Source organism: Catharus ustulatus, chromosome 8, assembly GCF_009819885.2.
Source record: "Catharus ustulatus isolate bCatUst1 chromosome 8, bCatUst1.pri.v2, whole genome shotgun sequence".
NCBI classification, from domain to species: Eukaryota; Metazoa; Chordata; class Aves; order Passeriformes; family Turdidae; genus Catharus; species Catharus ustulatus.
In genome coordinates this window covers 7303484-7322179 of record NC_046228.1, presented here as the reverse complement: position 1 = coordinate 7322179, position 18696 = coordinate 7303484, and the positions used below count along the sequence as shown (strand labels likewise).

Here is an 18696-nt window from a genome sequence, read left to right as displayed (position 1 = left end):
ATAGTGAAAACTGACAGCACTGCTTTTAAGGAGATGGTTTTGTGGTATTTTTTGTTTGTTTTTAAAAAGATGCTGAAGATTGACTCTCCTCCAGTTAGGTCTTTTCATGCTGTTGGAACAAGTCACAACTTGTTTGTGACCGAGTCTGGCAGGATGGTGCAAGAGCAGAAGCTTGGTAACATCCAAAAAAGATGAAATAAAACTGAAGTTACAATGGCTTTAGGTGAAAGAGGGATAAGAAGAGAAGAATAAAAAATAATAAAGCAAAGAACTGGAGGTGACTGTTGGGAATTGGGCTGAAAAGGGTCAGAAGATTTCAAATGGGCAGAGAGACACTGGAGACCAAACCAGAATTGTGAGTGATGCAGAGAGGAAGGCCAAGACTAAAATTTTAAAGGGTCTCATGGAAGTGAAAAGAAAAGTAGCAGGGAGAGTACATAAAGAGAAAAATAACATAAGATGTTGGGACAGAAGGAAGAAAGGAAAAGGTAACTAGATGATTCTTGGAAAATAATTTTTTAAAAAGACAGGATTGGAAAACTTTATGTGTATATATATATATATATATGCACATACACACACATATATATATTAAAAAAAATTTTGGAGGAAATGTGAGCTAGATGATGTGGAATAACAATGGACAGGTTAAAGAATGGTGTTTGTTTGAAACCAAGGTTAGCTGACACCTTTTTTATTTTAGACAATCACAAGTTACAATGGCAGGGGGTTTTGCTTTGTGTTCTGTGGCATTATCATGCCCCATTAAATAACTGTCTTGTGGCCTCCCAGAGGGAACTTTGTTTCTCCCTACTCCAGTAAAGCAATTTAAGTGGATACAGAACCTCCTGGTGTTCTAGAGTTTTGTAGTCAAAGTACTTTGTACTTGTGTAATACACTGATAGAATCTTATATCACAATTCTTATCCCCTTAGAAATATTGTCTCAGGAAAGCTAATGGGTAGTCTTTTTAAACAGCTGTCAGCAGCTGGGGAAAAATATTGTGTTTATATGTGCGGTTTTCCAGAAAGCCTATTTCACCTTGAAAACCTTTAGCTAGAGAGTTGACCAAAACTAAACCTCCAAAAACCATAGAAAAAATGTTTCAGTGTGCTGTGGTTTTAATTGAAATATGCCTGCATCCATTTTTCACCTTCAGCACAATGCTCTCATACAGTGGTCCTAGAGATAAAGCCATTGAAGATTGTATTTGAAGGAATGAAGATAGTTTTTATTGGTGTTCTTTTAGGATCGGCCACAAGGACTGAATAATGCTCCCAAAGAAATACGTTTGGATGAAGATGACTGAACATGCAGATCCAAAGGCCTTTTAGGATATGGTGAACCTTTGGCCTTGGATGAAGAATGTTCTTGGATGAAAGAACTCCAGCTGAAAGCCTTTGTCTTTGCCTTTTGCCTTGCAAAGATATGAAAGACAGAAAGGAAGCAAAGATTTGCAGCTGAATTCTTGCAGGGTGCAGTTCAGTGGCTGACACTGGCGTGCAGCCAGCCTGCCTCAGTACTGTGGAATGCCATGTGCTTGTACCCCTTACCAGCCTCCTGGGACTCCCCAAAACCCTCACACGCATTTTTCTATTTTTCTGCTTTCTATTTGCAATTTTTCTTAGCAAATTTTAATTACATAGTTTCTGCAATGCTGTTAGTCCCTCTGGGGTTTCTGTATGTCATGTGTTGCTCTAAAATGCAGAAAATACTTAATTATGCTTGGATCATCAGATTATACCATGCTCGTACCTGCAACTGAACAGGCAGTTAACTAATAATCCTAGCTTTTCTTCATGGCTAATGAGTTGCCTAAGTTTAAAATGGCAAGGGTTCAGTACCTGAGTCAATGAGCTGACATTCACAATGTGGTCAGCCACAGCTGCCTGGCCATTCAAACAGATTTCTTCCTTGAACCTCTGTGTTAAGTCAATAGAAGGATATCTTTGTACATTTCCTGACTAAATATTCAATACTTGAAACTTGACTGTACATTTAATTATTTCACCTCTTGAAGTGTCCTTATTTTCACTTTACAATAAATTGCAGCTCTGTTAGACCGGTTATGTTTAATATCTTAGAATGACTTGAACCACAGTGTTTGCTAAGGTTGACCTTCAAAGTCTGTATAAAGACACATTGCCTAACCACGTTGGTTACCTAAGTAATTCTGCTAATGTGTAAAAAAACTGTTACTGCATACAGAGAAATACTGTACCAAAGTTAAAGGGCTCACTTTGCCTTTGTCTCTCCTTGAATCAATCCATGTGGAGAGGTCTAGTGATTTTCACTGTCCTGGCTAGTTATGTAATTCTCCTGTTGTCATACCAAACCCAACATCACAGTACCTTTTGTGCCATCTGGGCTTGCTTAGTAGGTCTGCAAGAATTTACAGTATCTCTGTTCTCAATGTAGCCCCAGGCCCATGTAATCACCACAGTTCTCAAAGGACACACCAGAACAGAAACATTCTCATCAAAAAGTGCATCCTCCTCCAGGGTAGCTTAGGTGAGCCTAGACTTCCCAGGACATATTAATTCTCCTCAATAAGCTCTGCCACAGTTTTTCTACATCAGCTATTTTTTTTCTTTTCTTCCCAGCTGGTCTAGATTTTCAAATGCAGTTGTAGAAGTTGTTTTTAGCAGAGAGACTTTTCCATATAAAGATATGGACAACTGTCTCTTAACAACCCTTTTTACCTGAAGAGCTGGGAGACAACAGCCTGTCTTCAACTGGTGACTTTTCTTGCTTTTTTCCTTGTGTCTCCCTGTGTCTCTTCCTCTTCCCCTCTAATCTGGCCTTACCTGTTTATACAAATTGTGCATGGCTACTGGAAATGTCACTTACTGCAGGTTCTCTTTGCTGAGGTTTATATCTGTGTGTATTTGTGTGTGCAAATTGTTAACATAAGCTGCTACCAACTTGTAAAAAAGGCATTGAGCCTACTGGAATGTGTGTGTACATCAAGAAAGTTAGAATGTGAGCTATCAAGGTGCTGGACAGTTGAACTGCATTGTTTATCATTGGTTATTAATGTACTGATGTTGTTTTGTTACTGACAAATAAAAGAAATCCTTACCAAAGCTTTGCTGCTGAGTAGTGCATGTGGCAAAGAGGACCAGTGTATTTCCCAAATAGAAGACAAAACACCAGCAGATATGTCTGGTGTGACCAAAACAATGTGTTTTTACAGTTATCATGCTCAAAACTGAGTCTGTCCTGAATTAACTTGAAATATCAGTGAAACTTATCTTCTCTCCATTGGCCAGCATTAAAATTGTGCAGCATTTCTGATTTTGAAAATTTCATCCCTGTCAGATAATGTTTTTGTGTGGCTCTGCAGCTTTTCCTAAGACTGGGGCTTCCTCTGTGTCTGGGCCAGCAGGGGAGTATTTGCTGGTTTTATAGAGCTGTTTTCCATGTGGTTGTAGTGAACACTTGGCTGAAGACAATGAAGCAGTGAAGTTTGCTGGTCAGGTATGTGGCTTTCAGTCCAGCTCAGTGCTTTTATCCTCTGATGCTGGAGCTACCATGCTCTGTTAAAGAGGTGTTGCTGGTCCCAAGAGGTGAATAACATCAGAATTAGACCACATGATGTTTCCTTTTTCACATGTTTTCCAGATATTCCTCATATCCACCTTTTGTCACCTTGTTTTAAGCATCAGTAGTACTGTTATGTTGGCAAAATGATGTGATGTGTTCATCTCCTTGGTCATCTGTGTAGCTTTGTCTCACCTGGATAGAAATTCCCATGCTTATTTGCTGCTGCTCTACATAATTAAGAGCCCTGTAAATCCATGATATAATTCTGAAGGAACATTGGAAAGAGAATTCCTAGATAATCTTGTGTGTGAGGATTTCCTGTCGTGTTTCCTGTTTGGTGGATGTGCTTAAAAGTTCTTTACTTCAATCAGCCCTGCTAAGTTCAATAGAAGTCACATGGGGAAAAAGTCTCCTATTAGATTTTTTTCATTTGTTTTTGGGGGTTGTTTTTGTTTGTTTGTTTGTTTGTTTGGGGTTTTTTTTGGGGGGAATGGGTATGTAAAGAATCTCCCTTTTGACTTCCTTCAAATCTAAACTTCTGTGCTTGACTCTTGGTTAGGAGATGACGCAAGATGAGACTTACTCATCTTTTGTCTAAAAACATTGAGCCAACCTTAAACAAATTTATATGGGGGCTTTCTTTTTGCTTCTGTTTTCTTCTGTTTGCTTTATTTTTCTCAAAGAAAAGCGTAAGGGGTGACATATCTACTCCACACAGAGTAGATGCTTGGTATTGGAGATTCATTTATCATGAAGACAAAACATAACAAGATCCTGAAGCTGAGCCTGAAAGTCAGAGAATTTGATCAGGAAAGATGATGCACATTTTCAGAAGCCAAAGTATTTTATTATTGGAATGCATCATTCAGGGAATATGATAGATTTTCCATTAGTGGAAGTCCTTGATCAAAACTGCATATCTTTCTAAAAGAGGAGCTGCCTCAAGAACAAGCAGCTGAGCCTGATGCAGAAATTATTGAATGAGGGAGATTTGCCCTTTTCTTTATGCAGGATGAGTCAGATATGGGTGCCATAATACCACAAGCAGTAGTTATTGTATAAAAGTAAGATTAGACTTTTTCTACATAGGTGGCACTTGGAAAGAATTACTAAAATAGAGCCTAAAGCAACTACACCTCATGCTGCTGGCTTCAGAGGATGTGTAAATGGTAAAGTTAATTTTAAGGGTGACCTTGTGTGCATGTGCTCTCAGTGATGTCTGATGAAGCAGACGGATGCCTTCGTGTAGGCGGAAGAAATTAGAAAAAATTTGCAGCATCTTTTGTCTTTACAGGCCAGAACTGTGTGTTCACAGGGTGATGTTACTGTGGAATTTCTTCTTTGGTGGCTGAAACAGTTACCCAGGAAGGCTTGGGGGCTCTAGGTCCTTTTCAGGCTGAAAGGTTTAACTGGAAGTGTCAGGAGAGGGACAGAGCTCTCATGCAATATCTACATGCAGTTAGTTCTATCAGTTCAGTATGTTGTGAGCAGGACACAGTCCCTTGCTTGGTGCTGGGGCACTGTAATTGCCAGTGGTCAAAAGCAGGAGAAAAAATCCTGGCAGACTGGAAATTAGGGCACCAACCTCTGCTGGCAAGCAGAGAGTAAGAGATTTTGCTTCTGGAACAATTTTTTAGGTGAGGTTTATTTTGGGTTTTTTTTTGTTTTTCTTTTGTTTTGGTATTTGGGGTGAAGAAAGTTGCTCCCCTGACTCATAAATTAAGCGGTTTTCAAATTGTTGTGTTTTTTACAGATATCTTTATATAATTTCCAGTTGTTTTCCACAATTTCAGAGATGGTCTTGAGGTGTTTTTCTGCTCTGGGTAGTAATTATTTATCATTCCTGGAGGTATGTGATGGTCACTGATCTCCCAGATCTTACTTATCTTGCCTTTTTGTTTTCTCTTCTGTATGTTTATGTGTCTGACCTGTGCAGACAACTGAAACTGGAAAAATTTTGCAATAATCAACCCTCTTTTGTCTGTCTGGAACAGCAACCCTTTTTAGGCTTCAGAGATGAAGTTAATATGTTATAGGCCTTTTCCTTCGCCCTCTCCCATGATTTTGAACTCAATTAATATCTTTGGGTTGATCTTTTAAGTAGTGCTCTTACTTACCCTGCATCTTTTAGCTTCACTTTTACTGCCTCAGTTTTTAGAGAATAAATATCAGAGAAGTTACCAGGTTATAAATTTGTTTGTAGTTATCTCTTCTCCTACTAGGTCTCTTTTCCTTCCTGGGGAAGTGGGAACCTGTGTATTTTTATTGTGGAAGTCTGTTACTGTAAATATGATCATTTTATGAACTTTTATTGATAAATGTCCAATACTCCTCCTTCTGACCGGAGCAGCCACTCTGCCTTCCTGAGCTGCTATTGCTGGGTGATGTGGGAGGAAGGGGAGAGAGGGAAAGAGCAAGAGGATCTGCAGGGGACCATTTTCCTTTGGGAGTTAGGGAAAGATTTTCCTTCATCACATTAACAGGTGTGTTTTGAGAGCCTGAGAGAGGCAATTTGCTCCTGGAGAGTTTCTGCAGGCAAAGCAGGAGCTGTGAAAGGCTCTTGACACCAGGACCAAACACAGCAGCTCTGCTGGGCTCATTGTCCCTTTCTTCTATTGCCCCACGTGCTCCTGGCATGTCACAGCCAGCTTTGAAGGCAAAGCCTTTTAGGGTGCATAAGACCAGGCTGCAGTTCTGGAATTGGTCTGTAATTCTTCTCCTTTGTGTGTTGAGCTTCGTAACAAGCCATGCTCCCTCCTCGTTATTGAAATGTCACATTTTGACACCTCTCCTTTGTATGAACTTTTGTATTCTGTTGCTCTTCAACAATGCTTCAAAAATCTGTAAGGTCCCCTCCAACCCCTTAACATTGTGTGAGAAGTTCTTAGCTATGGTAAAATAGCTATGTGCTTCAGAGCCTTAGAGCTGACTTACTTTGTGTTGCTCCTTCCAAGCAAGAAGGGTAAAGTGTAGCTTTTAAAAGAGCAGAAGTCAGACTTGAATATTGTGATTTTTTTTTTTTCCCTCAGGTTCAGTTAGTGTTACCTGAAAGCTTTGCATGGGGTCTTGGAGGGCACTATGAAGTTACCATGCAAATTAGGGGAAAGCAAGTGTCCACATAAATTCTATCCAAACTTTTCCATGGAAGTTTATACAAACTATTCAGGAATTGCTCTATTAATTTAAGCATCACTTGAATATTCTGAGGTGAGATGCCTGAGGAAGACCTTGTGTTATTTTATATCTTAACTTATATCTTAGTTCTTGCATAGCAGGATTTTTATAGATGTGAGTATGAAAACAAGATGTGAAGTCTTTTAATGACCATGACTTAGCAGATGTTGCTTTTCTCCCCTCAAGAAAACCATCTTCAAAATTAGTTGTTCAGGCTGAAATGCAAACATTTTTGTGATGCTTATTTTTCCCCATTTTTCTCCTTCATCCCCTCACCCCACCCCCCAAGATTTCATTGCCTTCTCACAAGAATATTTACTTTGTGAAAGTATCCACAAGAAGAGAGGCTAGAAGTGGTAGTCAAGTGATTGGCTTCATTTTGTATCGAGTCATACACAATTTAGTTTTCAGATAACACAAGAAAAACCCCAAACAACCCCAAAATGCAATATAAGTTGTCAAAAAGCTGACACTCTAAATACCAGAAAATATTAACATCTATTGTCAAGAAAAATACAAAGTATGAATCACTCCATCTCCGTGACACATTTCAAAACTGCTTCACACAGCACAAACTATAGTGTTGGATGCTATCAGGGATAATAGTACTTGAAAGTTCCTCTCTGAGCACCCAGCCTTGCTACTAAAATGGTTCAATTGTCTTGGCTTACACTCTAGAGCTGCAGAAAAAAATTACAAAGATTTTCAAAGGTCATCTTTACTAAAAATGAAAGCTGATAAATAATTATGGTTAATAACTTCAATCAGAGAGGGGATAGTTTCATGGGTTTTGTATTACATGCTTATTGTAAACCAAAAGTTAGATCTACATTTAAAATTTTGATTTATTTTCTTGGTACCCTGCAGAATATTTCTAATCTGGAATATTCTTTTTTTATCAGCTCAGTTATGTCCTACACAACCCTGTATTTTAATTCCTTCTGTCAGGTTCCTGATAGACACATCAGGAATGATTCCTGTGCTCAGCAGCCATGTCAGTCCTAAACAGAGGAGTCAGAAATATGTCAAGGAAGGCTAAAATATAAAAATCTTGCATGTCTGAAAAGTTTATAAGGAATTGTCCTCCTTCAGCAAGGCCATCACTTTGATTTTTCTTGCACTGCCCCAAGCTGGGGGTGTCTCTCTCTAAGTGGCCTGTTGCAGTCAGCACCTTGTTTCAGTTCTGGGGAGAGCAGGGAGAGATGAATATCCAGAGTGGTTCCTCCTGTATATTCTGAAAGAGAACAGTTCTATTTGGGGAAAAAAAATAGTTGTAAAGATTTGTGTAGGGAAACCACTGTTATTTCCAGAGAACACTATTCAGAATATAAATACACACCACACTGGAAGATTTTTAATTATAAAGAGGGTTGGTGAGAGGAGATTTGTTTTATTTTCTTGAACTCTGTCAGGCTTGGTGCTTGCTGTGACTGCTTCTCTGGGATTTAACTAAAAAAAAAATCCTCATTTTGGTGGGTGTTTGGTGTTTTTTTATATGGTGTTTGTGGTTAGGTTTTTGGGGGGGTTTTAGGGTATTTTTGGTGGAGTTTTTGTGTTTTGGGTTTTTTTCAGGGGGGATGTGCTGTTTGGCTTGTTTTGTCAAAGGAAAAAAATCACAATTCATTTTACCTCTAGGGAAATTCAGCCATAGAAGTAGGGAAAGCACTGTGACATTAATCCTGTATTTATTCTATTTATTATTCATATAGAAGAAAGAAATGCAATTTCTGCTTTTAGTGCTGACTTTTACCCTAACTGCAGGTGTACAGCTCCTGCCTCTGTAATGAAAAGTTAGAAGCATCACTGGCAAGGGTGGTTGCAAAATCCCCGTGGTTACTGAATGTTGAAATGGAGCAGGCAGCAAGAGAGAGGAGAGGGGATAGAACATAAGACCTGTTATAAATATATTATCCTACCTGAAAATAAAACAAGCTAATTGTAAATCAAAAGAGAGAACACAGATCCTTACCTAGGTTGCCTGGTACACAGAATGCATCTTTGAGGATGAAAAGGTCACTGTAAAAGCACTTTCAGAATAGAAGGGCATGGTTTCTCTGTCTCTGGTGTTAATTGCAGTGTTAAAAAACACCAACATTTTTTTTAAAATTATGTTCTGTTTAGGTTGTTTTCATTATTACAATGTCCCAATTGCCTCCAGCTTTCATTAAGGAATGCAAATAGTGCGCAACTTGCAGTTTGTACTTTTGACCCTGCACATATAAAGCCTCTGAAAAAGGATGGCAAGGAACTGATTCTGTTCAGTTCTGCATTTTCACCAACAGGATTGCATCCCTTTTATCCAGTCCCTAATGCCTGTACAGAATTCTAGGAGTCAAGGGACCTCCAAGGGCCATTAGAGACAGAATTACAAAGAGCCCAGCTGAGTGTGCAATTACTACAAAGCCTTTTTTCTTAAACTGGTTAACTTGAAGACATTTGGTGTGGATATAATTAAAGCAGAATGGGAGGCAATACAATTATTTTTTTCTGGTTTTAGAAAGAGAGGTCTGATGAGAGATTACTTTTGTCCAGTAAGATCTACTTTAGTTCCTTTCTTTAGTAAAAGACCAGAGGATGGTGCTACAATTAAATCCAAAGACATTAAAAGGGCAAATCCCACTTTTTTTTTAAGGAGGAAAAATGCATATTGGATATGATGGTACAATACAGTAGAATAATTTCCAAAGACAATTAATGTAAGCACTGCCGTTGGAGAAAGGTGAATGATGTAGGTTGAAAATTATGGTTGAGAATATGCAATCTGGAGCAAGGCAGTGCTGAAAGAACATTAAAGTGGCCTGTCAATGTGGTCTGATTTCTACCATGACTTCATGTTATTTTTGAAACTCCTTGTTGGCAGAAAGCAAGATTGTGCAAAATGATGATGATATAAGCAGCATGTTGGATGATATAGCCTGAAAATGAATACACTAAGAAATCTTCAAATCAGATGCAGTTGTGTCCAGGAGGAAACAATTTGCATCAGAAGTGCTCTGTAGCTTGCTGCACAGGCTTGGCAGCCCACACTCCCTCTGCTCTCTGTTATCTCATTAACATTATTATTTGGGAGCCAGAGTCAAACACTTATATTAGGTAATAGTTATGACTACTTGACACAATGTCAGTAAAATGCATTTTTTTTTAATTTAATTAGAATTTTGACAGGAAAGAGAGGAAGAGGCAGAAAATGAGAAATTAGTTATTTCCTGTACCTCTGTCATTGCACACATTAAGCTTCACTGGTGCATTTTGCATGATCTCATGGCAGCCCCTTCACAGCAGCCTGATCACTGTCAGATTTAAAGACAGGATGAGCCAAACAAGGGATGATGAGTTAGAAATGTTGCTGGTTAAAACAGTAGACCTTTTAGATTTTCTAAATCACAAGAGGTCTGAGACAGAATGCTGTATTTCTGATCTTGCTGGGGATCAGGGTTTGTGATAATAAGAATTTTAGATAAAACTTCCCTACATTTGCAGGTACAAATTTGCTCTCATTAGCCTGGACTCTCTGTAGAATAACAGTGAAACTTTAATAATAAAGGGAAGTCAGTGAAAGTTAATTCTCATAAGGATTTAGGATCATAATAAAATAAAGTTTGGGTTGTTGTGGCTTTTTCTTTCCTCTTTCAGAAAAAAAAAAAAAAAAAGAGGTTATTTTCTCCTTTAAAAAAAAGATTCATTCTTAAAGTCTTTAATATGGAGCTCAGATTTCAGAGGTCAATGATCTCTGCATACAGGCAGACATCTGCTACCAGACCTCCATCTGGGACAGATACTGGTGAGGCTAATGTCACTAGGATAAAAATAAAAGAAAAAAGAATCTAGTTTTTCCCATGTCATCTTGGAAGGAGCCATTAATTTAGAAATAGTGTGTCTGTTTATAAGAATCAAATATAAATAAGGTTTTCAGCTAAGTACATTTATTCAGCACTACTTATGGCACTCTTCTCATAGGGTTTTAAAATTCAGATAAATTTATTAATTCTTTCTCATTGGTCTTTCATGTCCTGGTCTTTGCATAATTTGATGAACTGTAATGCTCAATTTGGATTGTTATACAATTGCAATTCCAAGTGAAATCAGAATTTCCCAAGGGACAAGTGCAAGTGTGTGGTGAGAAGAGTCCTTACCCTGACGTTTATTTTGTAGTTGATCAGAAGTGGGCAAGGAAATGGAAACACACAGAGGTGATGTTACTTAACAAGGGTCACAGAACAATTACATGGCAGAGCAGAGATTTTTCCCAGCAAGATTTCCTGAGATGATCCAATCATGTGAGGTTGAACTCAGCAGTCTGTGATCTCTCCCTCTGTTTTAGGCAGAGATCTGATGAAACAAAACAAGTTTGCTCAGAGCAAAACACTGGCTCAGATTAATTAAATAATAGTGAATTCCCTCTCTTGTTTTTCTGCTCCTCCCTTTTTATTTTTCTTTGTAAGATTCACATTCTGCTTCCAGATATAAAATTGCTCCAATGATATTTTAAGTTCCAAAGTGATTATGATTGTCTGGCACCTCTTGAGATCTGAGGAAATTAATAATAGCCTTATAATACCAATGCCACCTTAGTTTTCTTCTAAGATCACTGAAACTGGTATAAAAACCTCTGCTGTTCTTTTCTCCCAGGCTTTTGGCAAAGATTATACCAAACTAAAAGTCATTTTATAATATACTTTTTTGTGTGGTCCTTCCCCAAGTTTGAATCACAAAAAAAATCTACTTAATGTGTGTATTTCATTGGAAGTTGAACCTGAATTTTGATAGCAAGTACTTTGGTCAATATTGCATCTTGCTAATGATCTCTGTATTCAAGTGTGTGTTTTGTTCTTCAGGCTAATGCTGCAATCAATATGTGTGAACTTGTCCATTATCTATTTGTACTGTATTATTCAAACTTAAATGCTGGGTTCTCTCCAATAATCTAAACAGAACTCAGTAACCCTGCACTGTTCAGTAATCTCCTTTTCCTAACTCATGTCACTCTCTTTTAATCAGATAGTCTGATTCACCCTCTTCCTCTGACATTTCAAATCCCTGGCAGCGTGCTATGTTTAGACAGTGTCATGGCATTTTCTGCAGATGACGATAGAAACGTGTGGGTTTTTTGGTGTCTCCTGTTAACAGATGTGTATGGCTAGATAGTAATCAGGTTAATTAGAATGAAGTGAAATAAATCTCAGCTTGAAAGGATCGTATTCCTCTGGAGCTGCTGTTGTGGCAGATACAGCAGGAGGAGCTTGGGTTGAGAAGTCCCTGAAATGTGGGTTGTGCCGACCTAAAGCACAGCATTTCATCTCCCAGCTGACAGCAGCCCAGGCTTCAATCTACAAAACCAAACTGCTTTTCTGGTTAGTCATAGCTCTTTGTACACTGGGAAAAAAAAAATCATACTCGAGACTGCAGTGACTCAATCCAGAAAGTTTAGTTTGGAATTGCCCCTTCATGTAGTGATTTCTCCAAATATATTGATCTGGTCTCTCTAAATCCATCAAACCCTAATAAAGTATGGATCAACTAATCAGGTGATGAGTACAAATTTCTCCTAATTAAGAAAGTAATGCAATATTTAAACTCCCTGAATCCTCATACCCTATTCTCCCAAAATAATGTCTTCCAAAAAATGAGGGGAAAAGTTCAATAGGTGTAGAGTTTCTTTCCAAAGACTAAAAATTGCCCTTATCAGAGTTACTTGTTCAAAGATTAAACCTATACTGATGAAGAAGACTTGGGGAAAAAAATCAATTTTATTTTTTCAGTATTCTTACAAGATTTACCAGCAAAATTTGTGTGGTTGATAATATTAATAATATGAAATATATGGGGAAAGGAATAAAATTAATAAATACACACATTTTGTAAAAAATGTAAAAGTATATAAAATAAGCCAGGTTGGATGTCTGATGAAACATCAAGCATATGGTGACAATTTCTGCCACTAGTTATTTTATAAAACAGGGAACTGCAGAGAAGCATCTGTTACCTCACTTTTTAAACAGAAGGACTGTGTATATCTTTTGATGTATCCTGTATTAGAACAGCACTGTCAGAAGGGTCACACTGGTTCTCACAAAAGTACTCCAAAGAACTTTTTGTATAGATTTCACTCCTCACACCAAGAATCATGCATTTTAAATAAGTGGACTCTCCTCTGGGCATGGAGGTTGTGGAACAATTCTGTGGAATTGTAAGATGTAAGATATATTTTATATATATATCTATATATGGTCTGTGTTCCCATGAGACTGTGCTGTGAGAGAAAGAGTAGCTAATGCATGCTCAAGTCAATGGCAACTTATTTTTACAGCTGTTGTCAGAGGTGTTTATGTGTGTGTGTGGATGGTAAAGGAAAATATATATTGTGACTGGAAATGGCCATTACTGCACCACTGTTATCAAGGCATCCAAAAGCCTCTCTGATTTCTCTTACAAAGCTCCATCTTTTTTCTCTTCATTATGTGTCTAAGTGTTACTTTTTCTTTTTTTTAATTCATTGCTTTCAGTTAGAAAGTGAAGCAGATTAGCAGGTATTTGCACCATAGGTAGAACAAAGCATCTGCAGAGCTCTATGGAAACCCCTCAACAAAATGACTGAAACTTCCTAGCATTGCACTAACATAAGTACACCATCCAACAGACATAACTGACAGCTCTGTAATTTTACTTTCCAACATAATGTTCTTGGAACCTCATAGAAATTCAAAATGAATTCTTGGTAACAAATCCACAATGCTATATGTAGTTATATTCTCCTCAATTGCCAGTGAGAATTTCCTTTCAAGGCCAATTTAAAAGTCGATGGAAAGAGGGTCAAATATCATTTAATCTTGAGAAATGCCACCAAAAGATAGGAAAATTGTTATTATAAATTGGATATATACATTACATGCTGTATTTTGAAATTCTTACTTTTGTCTCAAGATCAGTGATGTGCAAGTCACTGGAAAATGTGTTGGGGAGTGATTCTTATACTGACAGAAGTATATGAAAATCCACTAATATTTCATAATAGTGGCATAAGGAGGGAAATAATTGACTGTATCTTGTCATATGGGAATACCTTATAATCTAACCAGAAATCAAACATAATCATATTAATCTATATGAGATGTTTATAAACTGTCAGAAATTAAGTCATAGGAGAATAATACTGCTTCATAAATCAGTAAATGAGATCAGTTAAATAAAGTGCTGAGATTTTTGTGAGGGCACATGGAGTGTACTGTGCTCTTTCTTGGCTTCTAGCCTCTCTTTTTCTTATTCGCCTTTTAGGATTTTTCTTCTATTGGTTGAATGTTTAGAAGGAAGAATATATAAAATGTAGAATTTATGAGAGCTTCTGACATTTATGGGATTTTTGATTAACACTTTTATTAGTCTTGTCTGAAAAATAATTCATTATTTCAGCTTTTCTTTGTAGTTCTCTAAAAAGCTGCCATGATCATCAAATAGATCAGGGCATGCAATAAAAGCCATACTGCCAGTAGTAGAACATACTGTCATATAACCATTAAGACTGTTCTAAGAGCCAAAATGTTGGAACTGAAAGTATTTTTAATGACTTGAAATTGCTTGAAGTGCTTTCTCAGAGCTGAAGGGTGCTGATTTATTTATCTAGTGTACTTACCTAAATTAATTTGGATAGAACTACTTTGGTTTTAATCCTCTTACAAGTGAAATTTATGGTAATATTTTTCGATGGCATATTATATAATGTCTGAAGGAAAGAGTTAAATAGTACTGGGCTGAGCATTGTCATTAAATAAGAAAATGTGAACAAACTGTCCAAAAAAGCATTATGCAGTTAAGTGTTAAGCATCTTACCTGGATTACAGTAATAACTTTCAGAAGTGACCTTGCAGGAAATGCAAATGTCAGTGCTATCTTCTCTCAATCTACTTTTAATTAGTGTTTTAGCACAGCAAGCCAGTAACTCAAGTACATAAGCAGCTGTTTCAAGTAATTGTGTATCATATGCAGGTGAATTAATTTATTGTTAGAACTTCCTTTTTCTTTAGCACTCATTGAGGGGAAGATTTCATGATTTTCATTTCTCCACTTTGTGTTCTAGCATGTCCCAGCCCAATGGAACCTTCCAGTTCTTGTGTCACTCACAACTGAAGGTTATTGTGGCAGGCTGTGCCTGATTTATTCCCCTACTGAAATGTGTCAGCATTTTGCAATCTCTGCCAAAACAGCAGGACCTGGGAGCCTGGATCTCACTGCAGAAACCTGAGCAAAGCCACAGAGCTCTGGGGGCATGTGGTGCTTTTCCCTTGCTGGGAGCAAGGAGTGAGAGGAGTTCCTTTGGCCTCCCAGGTTTCTTCACTGGTAAAGTTGAGGGGTTTTTTAGATCAAGGAGGATAAAGAGCTGATATATTAAAAAGCTTTTCCCTTGCTGGGAGCAAGGAGTGAGAGGAGTTCCTTTGGCCTCCCAGGTTTCTTCACTGGTAAAGTTGAGGGGTTTTTTAGATCAAGGAGGATAAAGAGCTGATATATTAAAAAGCCTCTCCCTGGTAGGGAACTTGTGGTCATTTTTCCTGCAACAGACCTAGTCTTCCAGAGACAACTCAGACAAGATGTTTAGGAGATTGGAGATATATATCCTGCTTGCATAAAATTTAACTCACCAGCTTGTTAATCACATACTCTGTAGGAAAAGAAAGATTTCCCAGAAAAGCCATATATTTTATTAAAGTAACTAATGCATTTCTGAAATAAAAAACCAGGCCAGCTTTCAGGGAAACAAGAGCTCTCAAAATCTGAAAAAAGAAATTGCAGTCTTCCAGTCAAATGCAGGTCATAAACAAGTTTGATTAGTAGAACATAAATGGTTGGTTTTGGTGAAATTAGCTCCTATGAGCAAAAATGCAGACTAGCTAAGGAATGAGAACTTTGTTTTTCTTGGTTAGCAGCACCACTGGCTCTCAATATTTTCAGTCCTCTGCATTAGGTTTTATCATTTACACCTTTTACCTTTGCGCTTTTACTGGTGGTCCCCAAATGCTTGAAGAATAACTCTGTGAAATGAATTGAGGAAGTATTGTACTCTAAAAAATACCTCAGTTTCCTTTTTTTTTTTCTTGAGTTATTTTTAAGGTAGATCATTGCAGGAGTGCAGCTTTCAGGGTGAATGGTTGTGCTGGGAAATCTAGCAGGGCTATGTGCTGTGATGCAGAGATGACAAAGGAAGAACCAATCCCCAGCCCAAGATCTGAGCAGACAGTGCACAGGGAATTTTAAAGGAGATGCTGTGCTCTAAAGATGATATCTTAACACCATCTTTTCTTCCATATGAGATAATTTACAGTGATTTTTACCCTAAAGTACCACCAGCAGAAATGGGGTGCCATGGCACATGCTGCAGAGAGGGATATATCCTTTAGCCTCTAAACCAGAATTCAACACTGTTACTAAAATAGATTTTCAAAACTATCTAAAGGCCCTTAGGGCCTGAATATGTTTGGCAGGGAGGAAGGGAACTGGAGCTCAGGTGCAATAGAGGAAAAGTGTCTGTTAGAAAAAATTGAATTAATTTGAGTTAATGGCCTTTCTTCCATACTATTTGAGGTATTCAGTGTATCTACTGCTTGGTATAAGAGCTTTTTCATTGAAGACAATAAGCTAAAAGGCACTATAAATTATGAGAAAATTTACTGATGCACAACATGATTGTTTGTATCCACTTGAGGGGAAGAAAAGAAAAGGGGGATAATTGTCCTAATACATGGAAAGCAACAGCAAATCTGGAAAGCAGTCCTGCAGCACTCAGCCCTTCTCACAGTCACTCATGTTATGTGTAGGCAAGTTGATGGGATAGATTTTAAACCTCCACGAGAAAACTTGTTCATAATACAATTCTGTTGGTTGCTTTGGGTTTCTATTCAGTCATTTAGAGGTTCTTGGTAGTTGTGGTTTTGTGGTTTTTTCAATTTAAGCTAGTAGTTAACAAAACTTGGATGCTGGCTAGCCCTAACCTTTGTTCTTTATTGTGATCTTTATTGAGTGATCTTCAATTCCCTCATTTTTCCCTTGCTGCTATGAGCTCTGGTCTGGTGTCATCTGTTCAGTGTGGCTGCCTGGAAGGGCAGCAGCCACCTGGGCTGTGTTTGCACAGGAGTTCAGCACAGACCCTTCGTTGGAGGAATCGGCAGATGGAGGTGCCAGTAGCCAGACACTTGGGAACAGGCTTCTGATTCCTTGGGACAAAAACCCCCAAGCCCCTGTAGCTGAAGAAGAGCAGCACAAGCTGGCAGCTCTTTCTGAGCAGCAGAAATTCTCCAAAGCCAGCTCTGCTTTGGTGGCAAGTGCAGGGGGTTTGCCTCGCACCTGCCTCACAGTCCCTTGGCAGTGATTTTTGCTCCTCTGAGGAAATGAGGAGCAAAATGCTCCTCTGAGGAAATGAGGAATGCTTTCTCTGCAGCACCTCAGCATTTCCCTTCCAGGGTGTAAAATCTGGCACTGAGGAAGGCTCAGACTCTGAAGGCACAGCAAACATCACTTGTTGTATAACTTTGAACAGACACAGCAAGCTCCTCATGACACAAGTGTCTTGTTTGGAGTGTAAAAGCAGACATGAGAGCAAAACAACTTTAATATTTACTGCTTAATCAAAGGTGAATGCTAGTTCATCTAAAATAAAGAATTTAATTTAATCTGTCATAAAATCCTATCTTTTATGGCATTTTATCTTTCCTTGGCATTGCTTTTCAGTCAGAGGCTCCCATCCATTAATTTGCCTGAGGGAAGTGGGAACTCCCTTCATAGGATACAAGCTGATATGTTTGCAACTGTTCTTGTAATGTCCATATTCACATATGAAATCCATCAGTATTTCTTACTTCTTCTTGCATTTATTACACCAGTTGTTCCCAACCTTTAAATGTGCCATAAGCTTTTTATATATTTAATTCCATTCAGAATTTTTAAAATATTTGACATAGCTGTTGAACCCATTATTGTTCTCATTTCCAAAAAAATTACTTTAATAATGGCCTGTTCACATTTAAGAGAAGTTTCACTTTGAAGGAATAGGCTTGTTATAACCTAAGTTTATGTGCATTTTTCCCAGCATGCTACCTACTGACTTAACATTCAATACCAGCTGCAATTATAATTATCCTGTAAGATCTTCAGATATCAGGAACACTTAAAAGTTTCTCACACTAGTGGATTTTAAGCTTTACTAATTACTGTACGTTGTCAACAAAATCTGTAGTGCACCTTCTTGTTTTATTAATTGCAGGGAAAAAAATCTGCATGCAGGAGTAAAGGAGAATTACCCAGCTAGTGGCTCTTAGAGAGCAGTAACATAACTTGGGTATGTTTTGAAGGAGTTCATCCTTCAAAAGAAATGGTCAAGAGCTGTTTGGTTTTGGTTTTTTTTTTTCCCTCTGAGATTTTGTGAAATACTTTTTAAAGGAAAGATACAACTTAATGCATAAATTTTGTAGAATGCCGAAGTTGAAACTTCATTTCAAAAAGCACAAGGGTTTGTTTAACTCTGTATTTTTAGTATCCAGAGTTACTGAACCAGACTTTACTTAATTAATAACTATAGGATGTGAGGCAGTTCCAGTGCTGCTTTTTCTATTAACTTGCAATTTCCTCTAGGAAATGAATAAACTGGGGGTTGTGGGGGAGGGGGAGGCATGGCTGCTGAGAATAAATGTGGCCCCACCGTACATTGCCAAATTCATTTGAACGAGTTAAAAAACATGGGTTATAAATTGAGTAAGTTCAATTCTGTAGCTCATGGAACACGTTTTGTAGGAAGAACAAAAGCAGAATTTCCAAGATGAATAAGGACTGAGATTAGGAAAGCCAAGAGATCATTTGTAAATGTTCATTAAAAAAGTACTTCCATATTAAAATCCACTTGGTAGTTTATCACTATCACTATCAAAGCCACATGTACATAAAATGTTGAGACATGTTTCAAATATAATTCATTTTTTTCAATGTAAACCCTGGTTT

The 18696-nt window shown here is 37.9% G+C and overlaps 1 protein-coding gene across 3 annotated transcripts in view; it reads left to right on the top strand.

The window, feature by feature from the left end:
* The window catches only part of ATRNL1 (attractin like 1), a 435468-nt gene that overhangs the window by 347052 nt on the left and 69720 nt on the right, over positions 1 to 18696 (top strand). Inside the window, exon 28 of one of the 3 annotated variants that reach the window (XM_033066086.2) lies at positions 1250 to 3086. The exons of the other annotated variants lie outside the window; for them this stretch is intronic. Coding sequence (XP_032921977.1) covers positions 1250 to 1309 — 60 coding nt within the window. The 3' untranslated portion in view covers positions 1310 to 3086. Of the gene's footprint in view, positions 1 to 1249; positions 3087 to 18696 lie in introns of those variants that run through there. 3 annotated transcript variants of the gene reach the window in all.